At 54.7% G+C, this 14,910-nt stretch overlaps 1 protein-coding gene across 1 annotated transcript in view; it reads left to right on the top strand.

Annotated features, from left to right (window-relative positions):
* LOC139257918 (branched-chain alpha-ketoacid dehydrogenase kinase-like) overlaps nt 1–14,910 on the top strand; it is a 77,050-nt gene that overhangs the window by 10,331 nt on the left and 51,809 nt on the right. Inside the window, exons 2-4 of the mRNA XM_070874665.1 lie at nt 6,060–6,128; nt 7,198–7,308; nt 10,615–10,662. Coding sequence (XP_070730766.1) covers nt 6,060–6,128; nt 7,198–7,308; nt 10,615–10,662 — 228 coding nt within the window. The remainder of the gene's footprint in view (nt 1–6,059; nt 6,129–7,197; nt 7,309–10,614; nt 10,663–14,910) is intronic.

Raw genomic sequence — 14,910 nt, forward strand, 5'->3', positions numbered from 1 at the left:
TACAGCCCCTCCGACAGTGCGGCACTCCCTCAGCACCGCCCCTCCGACAGTGTGGCGCTCCCTCAGTACCGCCCCTCCGACAGTGCAGCAATCCCTCAGTACTGCCCCTCCGACAGTGCGGCGCTCCCTCAGCACCGCCCCTCCGACAGTGCGGCGCTCCCTCAGTACCGCCCCTCTGACAGTGCGGCGCTCCCTCAGCACCGCCCCTCCGACAGTGCGGCGCTCCCTCAGTACTGCCCCTCCCACAGTGCGGCACTCCCTCAGTACTGCCCCTCCGACAGTGCGGCGCTCCCTCAGTACTGCCCCTCCGACAGTGCGGCGCTCCCTCAGTACTGCCCCTCCGACAGTGCGGCACTCCCTCAGTACCGCCCCTCCGACAGTGCGGCACTCCCTCAGTACTGCCCCTCCGACAGTGCGGCGCTCCCTCAGCACCGCCCCTCCGACAGTGCGGCGCTCCCTCAGTACCGCCCCTCCGACAGTGCGGCGCTCCCTCAGCACCGCCCCTCCGACAGTGCGGCGCTCCCTCAGTACTGCCCCTCCGACAGTGCGGCACTCCCTCAGTACTGACCCTCCGACAGTGCGGCACTCCCTCAGTACTGCACTGTGAGTGTCAGCCTGGATTTTTGTGCTCAGATCTTTGGAGTGGGACTTGAAGAACCCTCGACCTTCTGACTCCGAGGCCAGAGTGCCACCAACTGAGCCGCGGCTGGCACACCCGAGGTGCAAGGATTAAGACGGTGACGGGTGACGTGCTCTTCGGCCTGGCGTGGCGACCCCAACCTGCGAGAGACCATCAGCGGCGGGTCGGGGCCATAAAAGGAGCGGTGAGCGGCCCCTGGACCAGCGTGGCGGTGCACCATGGCAAGCTGTAGCGCGAGCTGGAGCAGGAGGGCAACGGCAGTGAAGGGGGCCATCATCACGGTCCAGGTCGGTGATTGGAGCGTGGGCCAGACACAGCAGGAGCGGCGAGGTCGGGGCGAAGGAGCGGCGAGAGATCGTGGAGGGACGTGATCGGGGGCCCAGGGGAGGCGTGAGTTCGGGGCCCAGGAGAGGCGAGGGTCCCAGGGGGCAGCACGGGGGCCCAGCCCACACTGTGCGATCTGTGGGCGCACTGGGCCCGTGCAGCAGAGCTGGTCTCCAGTCGTCCTGGTTAACCCTTGCCACTGGACCAAGACCCGGCTCTGTCAAGCCCCGTGTGGTGGCTGGTGTTCAAAGGGTCACCCCCACGTTACAACAATCCACCCACAGGCATCTCCCACCCTTCAGGATGTAGTTCGGGATCCGGAATATTAGGTCCTTCATTGAAACACCTGTGAACTCATCCCTTTTTGGCGTGGAAGCAAACCATCCTCGTTTCGAGGGACTGCCTATGATGATGCTCTTCGACTGCAGAGGCGGCACAGCTCCAGCCGCCTCCTTTCCTTTTGCCCCGCGCGTCCACCGGATCAAAAGCAGGAACTTTGGCAAGTTTTTAAATTTCTGTTCAGACCTATCCTGGGGAAGGGGAGGAGAGGGAAGGGGAGAGGAGAGGAGAGGAGAGGAGAGGAGAGGAGAGGAGAGGAGAGGAGAGGAGAGGAGAGGAGAGGAGAGGAGAGCAGAGGAGAGCAGAGGGGGCAGTGTGCGCACGAAATCACCGCAGACCAGGGAGGGAGAGCAGTGATTAGATCCTGATGCGTTCCTGGTCTGCTCACAGATGGAGGCTGTGCACCTCTTAATCCGTGCCTTTTGCGACCTCCAGTCTTGACTATTCCAACGCACTCCTGGCAGGCCTCCCACATTCTACCCGACGTAAACTAGAGGTGATCCCAAACTCGGCTGCCCCTGTGTCCTAACTCGCACCGAGTCCCGCTCACCCATCACCCCCTGTGCTCGCTGACCGACATTGGCTCCCGGTCAAGCAACGCTTCGATTTCAAAATTCTCATCCTTGTTTACAAATCCCTCCATGGCCCTCGCCCCTTCCCTATTTCTGTAACCGCCTCCAGCACCACAACCCCCCTATCTCTGTAACCACCTCCAGCCCCACAACCCCTCCCTATCTCTGTAATCTCCTCCAGCCCCACAACCCCTCCCTATCTCTGTAATCTCCTCCAGCCCCTACAACCCTCCCTATCTCTGTAACCACCCCCAGCCCCTACACCCCTCCCTATCTCTGTAACCTCCTCCAGCCCCTGCACCCCTCTATCTCTGTAACCTCCTCCAGCCCCTGCACCCCTCTCTATCTCTGTAACCTCCTCCAGCCCCTACACCCCTCCCTATCTCTAACCTCCTCCAGCCCCTACACCCCCCCCCTATCTCTGTAACCTCCTCCAGCCCCTACACCCCTCCCTATCTCTGTAACCACCTCCCAGCCCCTACACCCCTCCCTATCTCTAACCTCCTCCAGCCCCTACACCCCCCCCCTATCTCTGTAACCTCCTCCAGCCCCGTAACCTCCTCCAGCCTCACAACCCCCAATTTTATATGTTTCGATGAGATCCCCTCTCATTCTGGTAAACTCCAGTGAATACATGCGCTATATAAATACACGTTCTGCATTGGTGCAGATAAATGACAGAATCGGGCAGCACTCCGAGGCTGTGCTGGCTATCTGAAAGAGTCCCGTTCCAGAGAAGGGTCGTCGACCTCAAACATTAACTCTGTGTCGCTCTCCACAGATGCTGCCTGACCCGCTGAGCATTTCCAGCATTTACTGCTTTTACGATCTTAGAAAGAGCTATCTGGTTATCCCCACTCACCGCTGCCCCCCCCCCGCTCTTTCCCCATCGTGTCAGCCATGTCTCAGTGGGTAGCACCCTCACCTCTGAGTCAGAAGGTTGTGGGTTTAAGCCCCACTCCAGGGACTTGAGCACAAAAACTAGGCTGACACTCCCACTGCAGTGCTGAGGGAGCGCCGCACTGTCAGAGGGGCAGTACTGAGGGAGCGCCGCACTGTCGGAGGGGCAGTACTGAGGGAGCGCCGCACTGTCAGAGGGGCAGTACTGAGGGAGCGCCGCACTGTCGGAGGGGCAGTACTGAGGGAGCGCCGCACTGTCAGAGGGGCAGTACTGAGGGAGCGCCGCACTGTCGGAGGGGCAGTACTGAGCGAGTGCAGCACTGTCGGAGGGGCAGTACTGAGGGAGTGCAGCACTGTTGGAGGGGCAGTACTGAGGGAGTGCAGCACTGTTGGAGGGGCAGTACTGACGGAGTGCAGCACTGTTGGAGGGGCAGTACTGACGGAGTGCAGCACTGTCGGAGGGGCAGTACTGAGAGAGCGCAGCACTGTCGGAAGGGCAGTGCTGAGGGAGCGCCGCACTGTCGGAGGGGCAGTACTGAGGGAGCGCCGCACTGTCGGAGGGGCAGTACTGAGGGAGCGCCGCACTGTCGGAGGGGCAGTACTGAGGGAGTGCCGCACTGTCGGAGGGGCAGTACTGAGAGAGCGCAGCACTGTCGGAGGGGCAGTACTGAGGGAGCGCCGCACTGTCGGAGGGGCAGTACTGAGGGAGCGCCGCACTGTCGGAGGGGCAGTACTGAGGGAGCGCCGCACTGTCGGAGGGGCGGTACTGAGGGAGCGCCGCACTGTCGGAGGGGCAGTACTGAGGGAGCGCAGCACTGTCGGAGGGGCAGTACTGAGGGAGTGCAGCACTGTCGGAGGGGCAGTAACGTTTCCTCTGCCCACCTTGGGCTCGCTTGCCGTGAAGGAGTTCCGAGTAGAGCGCTTGCTTTGGGAGTCTCGTGTCGGGGGCGTGCGGACAATGTGGCCCTGCCCAGCGGAGCTGGTCGAGTGTGGTCAGTGCTTCGATGCTGGGGATGTTGGGCCTGGTCGAGGACGCTAACGTTGGTGCGTCTGTCCTCCCGGGGGATTTGCAGGATCTTGCGGAGACATCGTTGGTGGTATTTCTCCAGCGACTTGAAGTGTCTACTGTACATGGTCCGCGTCTCTGAGCCATACAGGAGGGCGGGTATCACTACAGCCCTGTAGACCATGAGCTTGGTGGCAGATTTGAGGGCCTGGTCTTCAAACACTCTTTTCCTCAGGCGGCCGAAGGCTGCACTGGCGCACTGGAGAAAGATTACAAAGTGCCGCAGTACAGAGGGACCTGGGGGTTACTTGTGCATGAAACACAAAAGGATAGTATGCAGATACAGCAAGTGATCAGGAAGACCAATGGTATCTTGGCCTTTATTGCAAAGGGGATGGAGTATAAAAGCAGGGAAGTCTTGCTACAGTTATACAGGGTATTGGTGAGGCCACACCTGGAGTACTGCGTGCAGTTTTGGTTTCCATATTTACGAAAGGATATACTTGCTTTGGAGGCAGTTCAGAGAAGGTTCACTCGGTTGATTCCGGGGATGAGGGGGTTGACTTATGAGGAAAGGTTGAGTCGGTTGGGCCTCTACTCATTGGAGTTCAGAAGAATGAGAGGTGATCTTATCGAAACGTATAAGATTATGAGGGGGGCTCGACAAGGTGGATGCAGAGAGGATGTTTCCACTGATGGGGGAGACTAGAACTAGGGGGCACGGTCTTAGAATAAGGGGCCGCCCATTTAAAACTGAGATGAGGAGCAATTTCTTCTCTCAGAGGGTTGTAAATCTGTGGAATTCTCTGCCCCAGAGAGCTGTGGAGGCTGGGTAATTGAATATATTTAAGACAGAGAGAGACAGTTTCTTAACCGATCAGGGGTTATGGGGAGCGGGCGGGGAAGTTGAGCTGAGTCCATGATCGGATCAGCCATGATCGTATTAAATAGTGGAGCAGGCTCGAGGGGCCGTATAGCCTACTCCTGCTCCTATTTCTTATGTTCTTATGTATGGACCCACGGAGGCCAGGATTTCTTGGCTATTATTTCCTTATGTGGCTCGGTGTCAAATTTTGTCTGATTTACTCCGCTGTGAAGCACCTTGGGATGTTTTGCTACGTTAAAGGCGATATATAAATACGAGTTGGTGTTTTAGGGCAAAGGGGAAATTTTAAATCGGAATATGAGACATATAAACATAGAAAATAGCTGCAGGAGCAGGCCATTCGGCCCTTCGAGCCTGCACCACCATTCAATATGATCATGGCTGATCATGCAACTTCAGAACCCCACTCCTGCTTTCTCTCCATACCCCTTGATCCTTTTAGCCGTAAGGTCCACATGGCAGCGGGAAATCCAACACAACAAAACGGTGAAAGGTCGCCGGTTGTGTGGGTTTGAGCCCCTTAATCCAGATCGACACTCCCAGTTACCAGTACTGAGGGAGCGGCGCACTGTCGGAGGGGCAGTGCTGAGGGAGCACCGCACTGTCGGAGGGGCGGTACTGAGGGAGCACCGCACTGTCGGAGGGGCAGTGCTGAGGGAGCGCCGCACTGTCGGAGGGGCAGTACTGAGGGAGTGCCGCACTGTCGGAGGGGCAGTACTGAGGGAGCGCCGCACTGTCGGAGGGGCAGTACTGAGGGAGCGACGCACTGTCGGAGGGGCGGTACTGAGGGAGCGCCGCACTGTTGGAGGGGCAGTACTGAGGGAGCGCCGCACTGTCGGAGGGGCGGTACTGAGGGAGCGGCGCACTGTCGGCGGGGCAGTGCTGAGGGAGTGCCGCACTGTCGGAGGGGCAGTACTGAGGGAGCGCCACACTGTCGGAGGGGCAGTGCTGAGGGAGTGCCGCACTGTTGGAGGGGCAATACTGAGGGAGTGCCGCACTGTCGGAGGGGCAGTACTGAGGGAGCGCCGCACTGTCGGAGGGGCAGTACTGAGGGAGTGCCGCACTGTCGGAGGGGCAGTACTGAGGGAGAGCCGCACTGTCGGAGGGGCAGTACTGAGGGAGTGCCGCACTGTCGGAGGGGCAGTACTGAGGGAGTGCCGCACTGTCGGAGGGGCAGTACTGAGGGAGAGCCGCACTGTCGGAGGGGCAGTACTGAGGGAGTGCTGCACTGTCGGAGGGGCAGTACTGAGGGAGGGCCGCACTGTCGGAGGGGCAGTACTGAGGGAGTGCTGCACTGTCGGAGGGGCAGTACTGAGGGAGTGCCGCTCTGTCGGAGGGGGATGGGGGATTGAGAGTGGTTTTGAGTTCACCAATTTGTTCTTTTGTCTCCAGGCTTCAGTACGTCTCACTCCGACTACAATGCTGTACGCCGGGAAGTCTCCAGATGGATCCCACCTGCTGGTAGGTGGAGGTGTTTGTGTGTGTGTGTGTGTGTGCGCGCGCGAGCGAGAGTGTGTATAGTTTTTCTTGCACGAGGCTATACATATGTGTGTGCATGTGTATATGGGGGTGCGTTTGCTTGGCACATGGGAAGTGAACAGGAGAGTGGGATTAGACTGGGTGGGATATTAAAGGGTATGCGGAGTGAGGGGGAGAGTGGGATTAGACTGGGTGGGATATTAAAGGGTACGGGGAGTGAGGGGAGAGTGGGATTAGACTGGGTGGGATATTAAAGGGTACGGGGAGTGAGGGGAGAGTGGGATTAGACTGGGTGGGATATTAAAGGGTACGGGGAGTGAGGGGGAGAGTGGGATTAGACTGGGTGGGATATTAAAGTGTACGGGGAGTGAGGGGGAGAGTGGGATTAGACCATGTGGGATATTAAAGGGTATGGCGAGTGAGGGGAGAGTGGGATTAGACTGGGTGGGATATTAAAGGGTACGGGGAGTGAGGGGGAGAATGGGATTAGACTGGGTGGGATATTAAAGGTTACGGGGAGTGAGGGGAGAGTGGGATTAGACTGGGTGGGATATTAAAGGGTATGGGGAGTGAGGGGGGGGAGTGGGATTAGACTGGGTGGGGTATTAAAGGGTATGGGGAGTGAGCGGGGGGAGTGGGATTAGACTGGGTGGGGTATTAAAGGGTATGGGGAGTGAGGGGAGAGTGGGATTAGACTGGGTGGGATATTAAAGGGTATGGGGAGTGAGGGGAGAGTGGGATTAGACTGGGTGGGATATTAAAGGGTATGGGGATTGAGGGGGAGAGTGGGATTAGACTGGGTGGGATATTAAAGGGTACGGGGAGTGAGGGAAGAGTGGGATTAGACTGGGTGGGATATTAAAGGGTATGGGGAGTGAGGGGAGAGTGGGATTAGACTGGGTGGGATATTAAAGGGTATGGGGAGTGAGGGGAGAGTGGGATTAGACTGGGTGGGATATTAAAGGGTACGGGGAGTGAGGGGATGAGATATTCCACTAAACCGGGGTTACATTTGAACGTATTTGTCTCCTATGCTTTCTTGGAAATCTAGAAAAGTTCCCGCTATCTTCTCAAGGAGCTTCCGGTACGCATCGCACATCGGATAAAGAGCATTCGGAACCTTCCCTTCATCCTGGGCTGCAACCCCACTATTCTTCAAGTGGTGAGTGCGACTTACAGTTACTTAGAACATACTGAGAGGTGACCTGATAGATGACTTTAAGATTATGAAAGCGGTTCGATAGGGAGGGAGGGGAAAAAATGAGAACCGGCTTTTGCGAGGCCTCGAGGGGGCCTATGTACTTCGTACTCAGCTGGTGAGGCCACAATTTTTGGCCCAATTTCTAAATTTGCAGATGACACCAAATTGGGATGGGAGAGGGGCGCGGGGCGATCGTCAGTACTGATGAGGACTGCAACAAATTGCCGGACATTAATAAACTTGCAGAGTGGGCATCGAATTGGCAAATTAAGTTCAACACAGATAAATGTGAGGTATTACCTCAAAGCCTCCCTGATATAAAGTGCAACATCCCCACCGACACCTGGGAGTCCCTGGGCCCAAAGACCAGTCCGCCCCTAAGTGGAGGAAGTGCATCCGGGAGGGGGTGCCGAGAGCGCACAGAAACAAGCACAGGCAGCGGAAGGAGCGTGCGGCAAACCAGTCCCACCCTCCCCTTCCCTCAACCACTGTCTGTCCCACCTGTGACAGGGACTGTGGCTCCCGTATTGGACAGTTCAGCCACCAAAGGGCTCATGTTAAGAGTGGAAGCAAGTCTTCCTCGATTCCGAGGGACTGCCCATGATGATGATGATTACAGTTTGGTAGGAAGAATAGGGAGGTCACTTATTACTTGGAGGGTGGGATAGAGGAACAAAGGGATCTCGGAGTACAAAGACACAAATCACTAAAGGTTGCAACACAGGATAGCAAGGCCATAGAAAAAGCAAAGCAAGCACTAGGACTAGATTTGAAAAGTAGGGAATTTATGCTGAACCTGTATCGAACCTTAGACAACACTTGGACCACTGTGCACAGTTCTGGTCTGGTTAGACCACACTTGGAGCACTGTGCACAGTTCTGGTCTGGTTAGACCACACTTGGAGCACTGTGCACAGTTCTGGTCTGGTTAGACCACACTTGGAGCACTGTGTACAGTTCTGGTCTGGTTAGATCACACTTGGAGCACTGTGCACAGTTCTGGTCTGGTTAGACCACACATGGAGCACTGCGCACAGTTCTGGTCTGGTTAGACCACACTTGGAGCACTGCGCACAGTTCTGGTCTGGTTAGACCACACTTGGAGCACTGTGTACAGTTCTGGTCTGGTTAGATCACACTTGGAGCACTGTGCACAGTTCTGGTCTGGTTAGACCACACATGGAGCACTGCGCACAGTTCTGGTCTGGTTAGACCACACTTGGAGCACTGCGCACAGTTCTGGTCTGGTTAGACCACACTTGGAGCACTGTGCACAGTTCTGGTCTGGTTAGACCACACTTGGAGCACCGTGCACAGTTCTGGTCTGGTTAGACCACACTTGGAGCACCGTGCACAGTTCTGGTCTGGTTAGACCACACTTGGAGCACCGTGCACAGTTCTGATCTGGTTAGACCACACTTGGAGCACCGTGCACAGTTCTGGTCTGGTTAGACCACACTTGGAGCACTGTGCACAGTTCTGGTCTGGTTAGACCACACTTGGAGCACTGTGCACAGTTCTGGTCTGGTTAGACCACACTTGGAGCACCGTGCACAGTTCTGGTCTGGTTAGACCACACTTGGAGCACCGTGCACAGTTCTGGTCTGGTTAGACCACACTTGGAGCACTGTGCACAGTTCTGGTCTGGTTAGACCACACTTGGAGCATTGTGCACAGTTCTGGTCTGGTTAGACCACACTTGGAGCACTGTGCACAGTTCTGGTCTGGTTAGACCACACTTGGAGCACTGTGCACAGTTCTGGTCTGGTTAGACCACACTTGGAGCACTGCGCACAGTTCTGGTCTGGTTAGACCACACTTGGAGCACTGTGTACAGTTCTGGTCTGGTTAGATCACACTTGGAGCACTGTGCACAGTTCTGGTCTGGTTAGACCACACATGGAGCATTGCGCACAGTTCTGGTCTGGTTAGACCACACTTGGAGCACTGCGCACAGTTCTGGTCTGGTTAGACCACACTTGGAGCACTGTGTACAGTTCTGGTCTGGTTAGACCACACTTGGAGCACTGTGCACAGTTCTGGTCTGGTTAGACCACACTTGGAGCACTGCGCACAGTTCTGGTCTGGTTAGACCACACTTGGAGCACTGTGCACAGTTCTGGTCTGGTTAGACCACACTTGGAGCACCGTGCACAGTTCTGGTCTGGTTAGACCACACTTGGAGCACCGTGCACAGTTCTGGTCTGGTTAGACCACACTTGGAGCACCGTGCACAGTTCTGGTCTGGTTAGACCACACTTGGAGCACCGTGCACAGTTCTGGTCTGGTTAGACCACACTTGGAGCACTGTGCACAGTTCTGGTCTGGTTAGACCACACTTGGAGCACTGTGCACAGTTCTGGTCTGGTTAGACCACACTTGGAGCACCGTGCACAGTTCTGGTCTGGTTAGACCACACTTGGAGCACCGTGCACAGTTCTGGTCTGGTTAGACCACACTTGGAGCACTGTGCACAGTTCTGGTCTGGTTAGACCACACTTGGAGCACCGTACACAGTTCTCGTCTGGTTAGACCACACTTGGAGCACTGCGCACAGTTCTGGTCGCCATATTATAAAAAGGATATAGAGGCACTGGAGAAGGTGCAGAGAAGATTTACAAGGATGATACCAGAAATATGAGGGTATACATATCAGGAAAGGATAAACAGGCTGGGTCTCTTGTCTCTTGAAAAAAGAAGGCTGAGGGGGTGACCTCATAGAGGTCTTTAAAATGACGAAAGGTTTTGATAGAGTAGATACAGAGAGAATGTTTCCACTTTTGGGAAGACCAGAACTAGAGGCCATCAAAATAAGATCATCACTGATAAACCCAATGGAGAATTCAGGAGAAACTTCTTTACCCAGAGCTTGGTGAGAATGTGGAACTCGCTGCCACAGGGAGGGGTTGAGGGGAATAGTATCGATGTATTTAAAGGGAGGCTGGACAGGGATATGAGGGAGAAGGGAATAGAGGGTTATGCTGATAGAGCTAGATGAGGAAAGACAGGAGGGGGCTCGAGTGGAGTACAAACGCCGGCACGGACTGGTTGGGCCGAACGGCCTGTTTCTGTGCCGTATATCTGATGTGATCTTACGTTAGGGGTATGGAGCACGGGTGGGTAAATGGAGTAGAGGTCACAGGTCAGCCGCGATCTGATTGGACGACGAACAAGCTCGAGGGGCTGCCTTTCATGCTCTATGCCGGAGCAAAACCCCTTGCCGCCTTGAGTTAATTTGTGCCTGACCTGTGTTTCCTCTTCTTGCAGCACGAGTTGTACATTCGAGCCTTCCAGAAACTCAGTGACTTTCCACCGGTGAGTAAACACAGAAAATAGGTGCAGGAGTAGGCCATTCGGCCCTTCGAGCCTGCACCGCCATTCAATGAGTTCATGGCTCAAGGAGCCTCGGCAATTTTAAGTTGAAACGTTAATACAAGTGCCCCCTTATTAAAGGGGCACCAAAACCGACAATGTTAAACAAATTAAACTTTAGGCATTAAGAATCAAAGTAAAATGTGGTTGCCGGGGGCGATGACGCACTCCAGTCCCTCCGGCGCCCACCTCTCGCGGAAGGCCGCGAGCGTACCGGTGGACACCGCGTGCTGCATCTCCAGGGACACCCTGGCTCGGATGTAACCGCGGACGAGAGGCAGGCAGTCGGGCTGAACGACCGCCCGCTGCCCGGACCGGCTGATGGCCCCCTTTGGCCAGGCCCAGGAGCAGACCGACGAGGAGGCCTTCCGACCTGCCCGCTCCCCTCCGCACAGGGTACCCCAAAGATCAGGAGTGTGGGACTGAAGTGCAACCCGAATTTGAGGAGCAGCCCCACTCAGATATTGGAACAGGGGCTGCAATCTCGCACACTCAACATAAGCATGGAACATGGACTCCTCCAGACCGCAGAAATTACAGGCGGCCTGGGAGCCCGTGAACCAACTTAAAAACTTAATGCACGGGACTGCTCCGTGCAACACCCTCCAGGCCAAGTCCCCAATAAATAAGTATAAGACCATCAGAAATAGGAGCAGGAGTAGGCCATTCGGCCCCTCGAGCCTGCTCCGCCATTCAATAAGATCATGGCTGATCCGATCATGGACTCAGCTCCACTTCCCCACCCGCTCCCCATAACCCCTTATCCCCTCACATCAGTTAAGAAACTGTCTTAAATTTATTCACTGTCCCAGCTTCCACAGCTCTCTCAGGCAGCGAATTCCACAGATTTACAACCCTCTGAGAGAAGAAATTCCTCCTCATCTCAGTTTTAAATGGGCGGCCCCTTATTCTAAGACTATGTCCCCTAATTTTAGTTTCACCTATGAGTGGAAACATCCTCTCTGCATCCACCCTGCCAAGCCCCCTCATAATCTTAGAGTTTCGATAAGATCACACCTCATTCTTCTGAATTCCAATGAGTAGAGGCCCAACCTACTCAACCTTTCCTCATAAGTCAACTCCCTCATCTCCGGAATCAACCGAGTGAACCTTCTCTGAACTGCCTCCAAATTAAGTATATCCTTTTGTAAATATGGAAACCAAAACTGTACGCAGTATTCCAGGTGTGGCCTCACCAATACCCTGTATAACTGTAGCAAGACTTCCCTGCTTTTATACTCCATCCCCTTTGTAATAAAGGCCAAGATACCATTGGCCCTTCCTGATCACTTGCTGTACCTGCATACTATCCTTTTGTGTTTCATGCACAAGTACCCCCAGGTCCCGCTGTACTGCAGCACTTTATAATTTAAATGGAGATGCATTGCAATTTGCTTTTCTGTTATTTCTGCCAAAGTGCATGACCTCACACTTTCCAACATTATACTCCATCTGCCAAATTTTCACCCGCTCACTTAGCCTGTCTATGTCCCTTTGCAGATTTTTTGTGTCCTCCTCACAATTTGCCTTTCCTCCCATCTTTGTATCATCAGCAAACCTGGCTACGTTACACTCAGTCCCTTCTTCCAAGTCGTTAATATAGATTGTAAATAGTTGGGGTCCCAGAACCGATCCCTGCGGTACCCCACTGGTTACTGGTTGCCAACCGGAAAATGACCCATTTATCCCGACTCTCTGTGTTCTGTTAGCCAATCCTCTCTCCATGCTAATATATATCCCCCAACCCCGTGAACTTTTATCTTGCACAGTAACCTCTTATGTGGCACCTTATCGAATGCTTTTTGGAAATCCAAATACACCAGTCTCTGTATGCCAACCACCGGTTTAAACATCCACTCCCTCCAACATCGGCGTACCAGTGTATACTGTCCACAGGAAGCGTTGCAGCAACTGGCCAAGGCTTCTTCGGCAGCACCTCCCAATCCCGCGACCTCTACCACCTAGCAGGCGCATGGGAACACCACCACCTCCACGTTCCCCTCCCAGTCTCGTGCACTCCATCCCGACTTGGTCATGTGTCGGCCGTTCCTTCATCGTCGCTGGGTCACAATCCTGGAACTCCCTCCCTAACAGCACTGTGGGAGCACCTTCACCACACGGGACTGCAGCGGTTCAAGAAGGGGGCTCACCACCACCTTCTCAAGGGGCAATTAGGGATGGGCGATAAATGCCGGCCTTGCCAGCGACGCCCACATCCCAGGAACATCAACAACAAATTTATATAGCGATGTTAACATAGTGTAACGTCCCAAGGCGATTCACAGGAGTGTTATGAGATAGAAATTTGACACTGAGCCGCGTAAGTAGAAATTAACGCAGCTTGGTCAAAGAGAGATGTTTTAAGGAGCGTCTTGATGGAGGAAAGAGAGGAAGAGAGGTGGAGAGGTTTAGGGAGGGAGTTCCAGAGCTTGGGGCCCAGGCAACAGAAGGCACGGCCACCGATGGTGGAGCGATTATAATCAGGGATGGTCAGGAGGGCAGAATTAGAGGAGCGCAGACATCTGCGAGGGTCGGGGGTGGGGGAGGCCCCAGTGGGGGGGGGGGGGGGGGTTGGAGGGATTTGAAAATATATGAGAGTTTTGAAATTGAGGCGTTGCTTGACCGGGAGCCAATGTAGGCCAGCGAGCACAGTGGTGGCAAAAACAGGAAGGCAGAATATTATCTGAATAATGACAGATTAGGAAAAGGGGAGGTGCAACGAGACCTGGGTGTCATGGTACATCAGTCATTGAAAGTTAACATGCAGGTACAGCAGGAGGTGAAGAAGGCAAATGGTATGTTGGCCTTCATAGCGAGAGGATGTGAGTATAGGAGCAGGGAGGTCTTACTGCAGTTGTACAGGGCCTTGGTGAGGCCACACCTGGAATATTGTGTTCAGTTTTGGTCTCCTAATCTGAGGAAGAATGTTCTTGCTATTGAGGGAGTGCAGCGAAGGTTTACCAGACTGATTCCCAGGATGGCAGGACTGACATATGAGGAGAGACTGGATCGACTGGGCCTGTATTCACTGGAATTTAGAAGAATGAGAGGGGATCTCATAGAAACATATAAAATTCTGACGGGACTGGACAGGTTGGATGCAGGAAGAATGTTCCCGATGTTGGGGAAGTCCAGAACCAGGGGTCACAGTCTAAGGATAAGGGGTAAGCCATTTAGGACCGAGATGAGGAGAAACTTCTTCACCCAGAGAGTGGTGAACCTGTGGAATTCTCTACCACAGAGAGTTGTTGAGGCCAGTTCGTTAGATATATTCAAACGGGAGTTAGATGTGGCCCTTACGGCTAAAGGGATCAAGGGGTATGGAGAGAAAGCAGGAATGGGGTACTGAGGGAATGATCAGCCATGATCACATTGAATGGTGGTGCAGGCTCGATGGGCCGAATGGCCGACTCCTGCACCTATTTTCTGGGTGAGCGGGACGTGGTGCGAGTTAGGACACGGGGCAGCCGAGAGTTGGCTGACCTCAAGTTTACGTAGGGGAGAGGAGTGCGTTAACATAGTCAAGTCTCGCTGTAACAAAGGCACGGATGAGGGTTTGAGCAGTGGATGAGCGGAGACGAGGGCGGTGTTCCGGAGGGGGAGCGAGGCAGCCTTAGTTGTGCTGCGGATATGTGGCCGGAAGCTCATTTCAGGGTCAAATATGACACCCAGATTGCGAACAGTCTGGTTCCGCCTCGGACAGATGCTCGGGAGAGGGATGCAGTCGGTGGCCAGGGAACGCAGTTTGTGGTGGGTAGCAAAGACCTGCGGACAGTGACGACAGGCCAAGACCATCTGGGCCCTCGAGCCTGTCCCACACAATTGCGATAGGTTGTGCATCTCAATATCGACACTCCACCCCACCCCAAAGCATTTTATCTCCCGGGAGAGGCAAAAAAAACCCCAGATTTTTAAAAAACCCAGGCCAATTCCGGGGAGGTGGGGTGAGAAATCTGGGAAATTCCTCTGCAACCCATCTGTGCGATCGAAATCAGTCCAGGAGATCGCTCTGGCCATTAACTTCCCTGCAGTTCCCCAGGTTCTGTCGGAGGCGATCGCCCCGCAGCCAGGAACGAATCCGGCTCGCGCTCCAAGGAATTCAGCGAGTTGTCACCCACCACCTGAAACAACCGCTTGTACCAGAGGTCGGCGCTTCTCCGGGGAAAAAACCACCTCCTGACATCGGACCGA

The sequence above is a fragment of the Pristiophorus japonicus genome, unplaced genomic scaffold, assembly GCF_044704955.1.
Source record: "Pristiophorus japonicus isolate sPriJap1 unplaced genomic scaffold, sPriJap1.hap1 HAP1_SCAFFOLD_929, whole genome shotgun sequence".
NCBI classification, from domain to species: Eukaryota; Metazoa; Chordata; class Chondrichthyes; family Pristiophoridae; genus Pristiophorus; species Pristiophorus japonicus.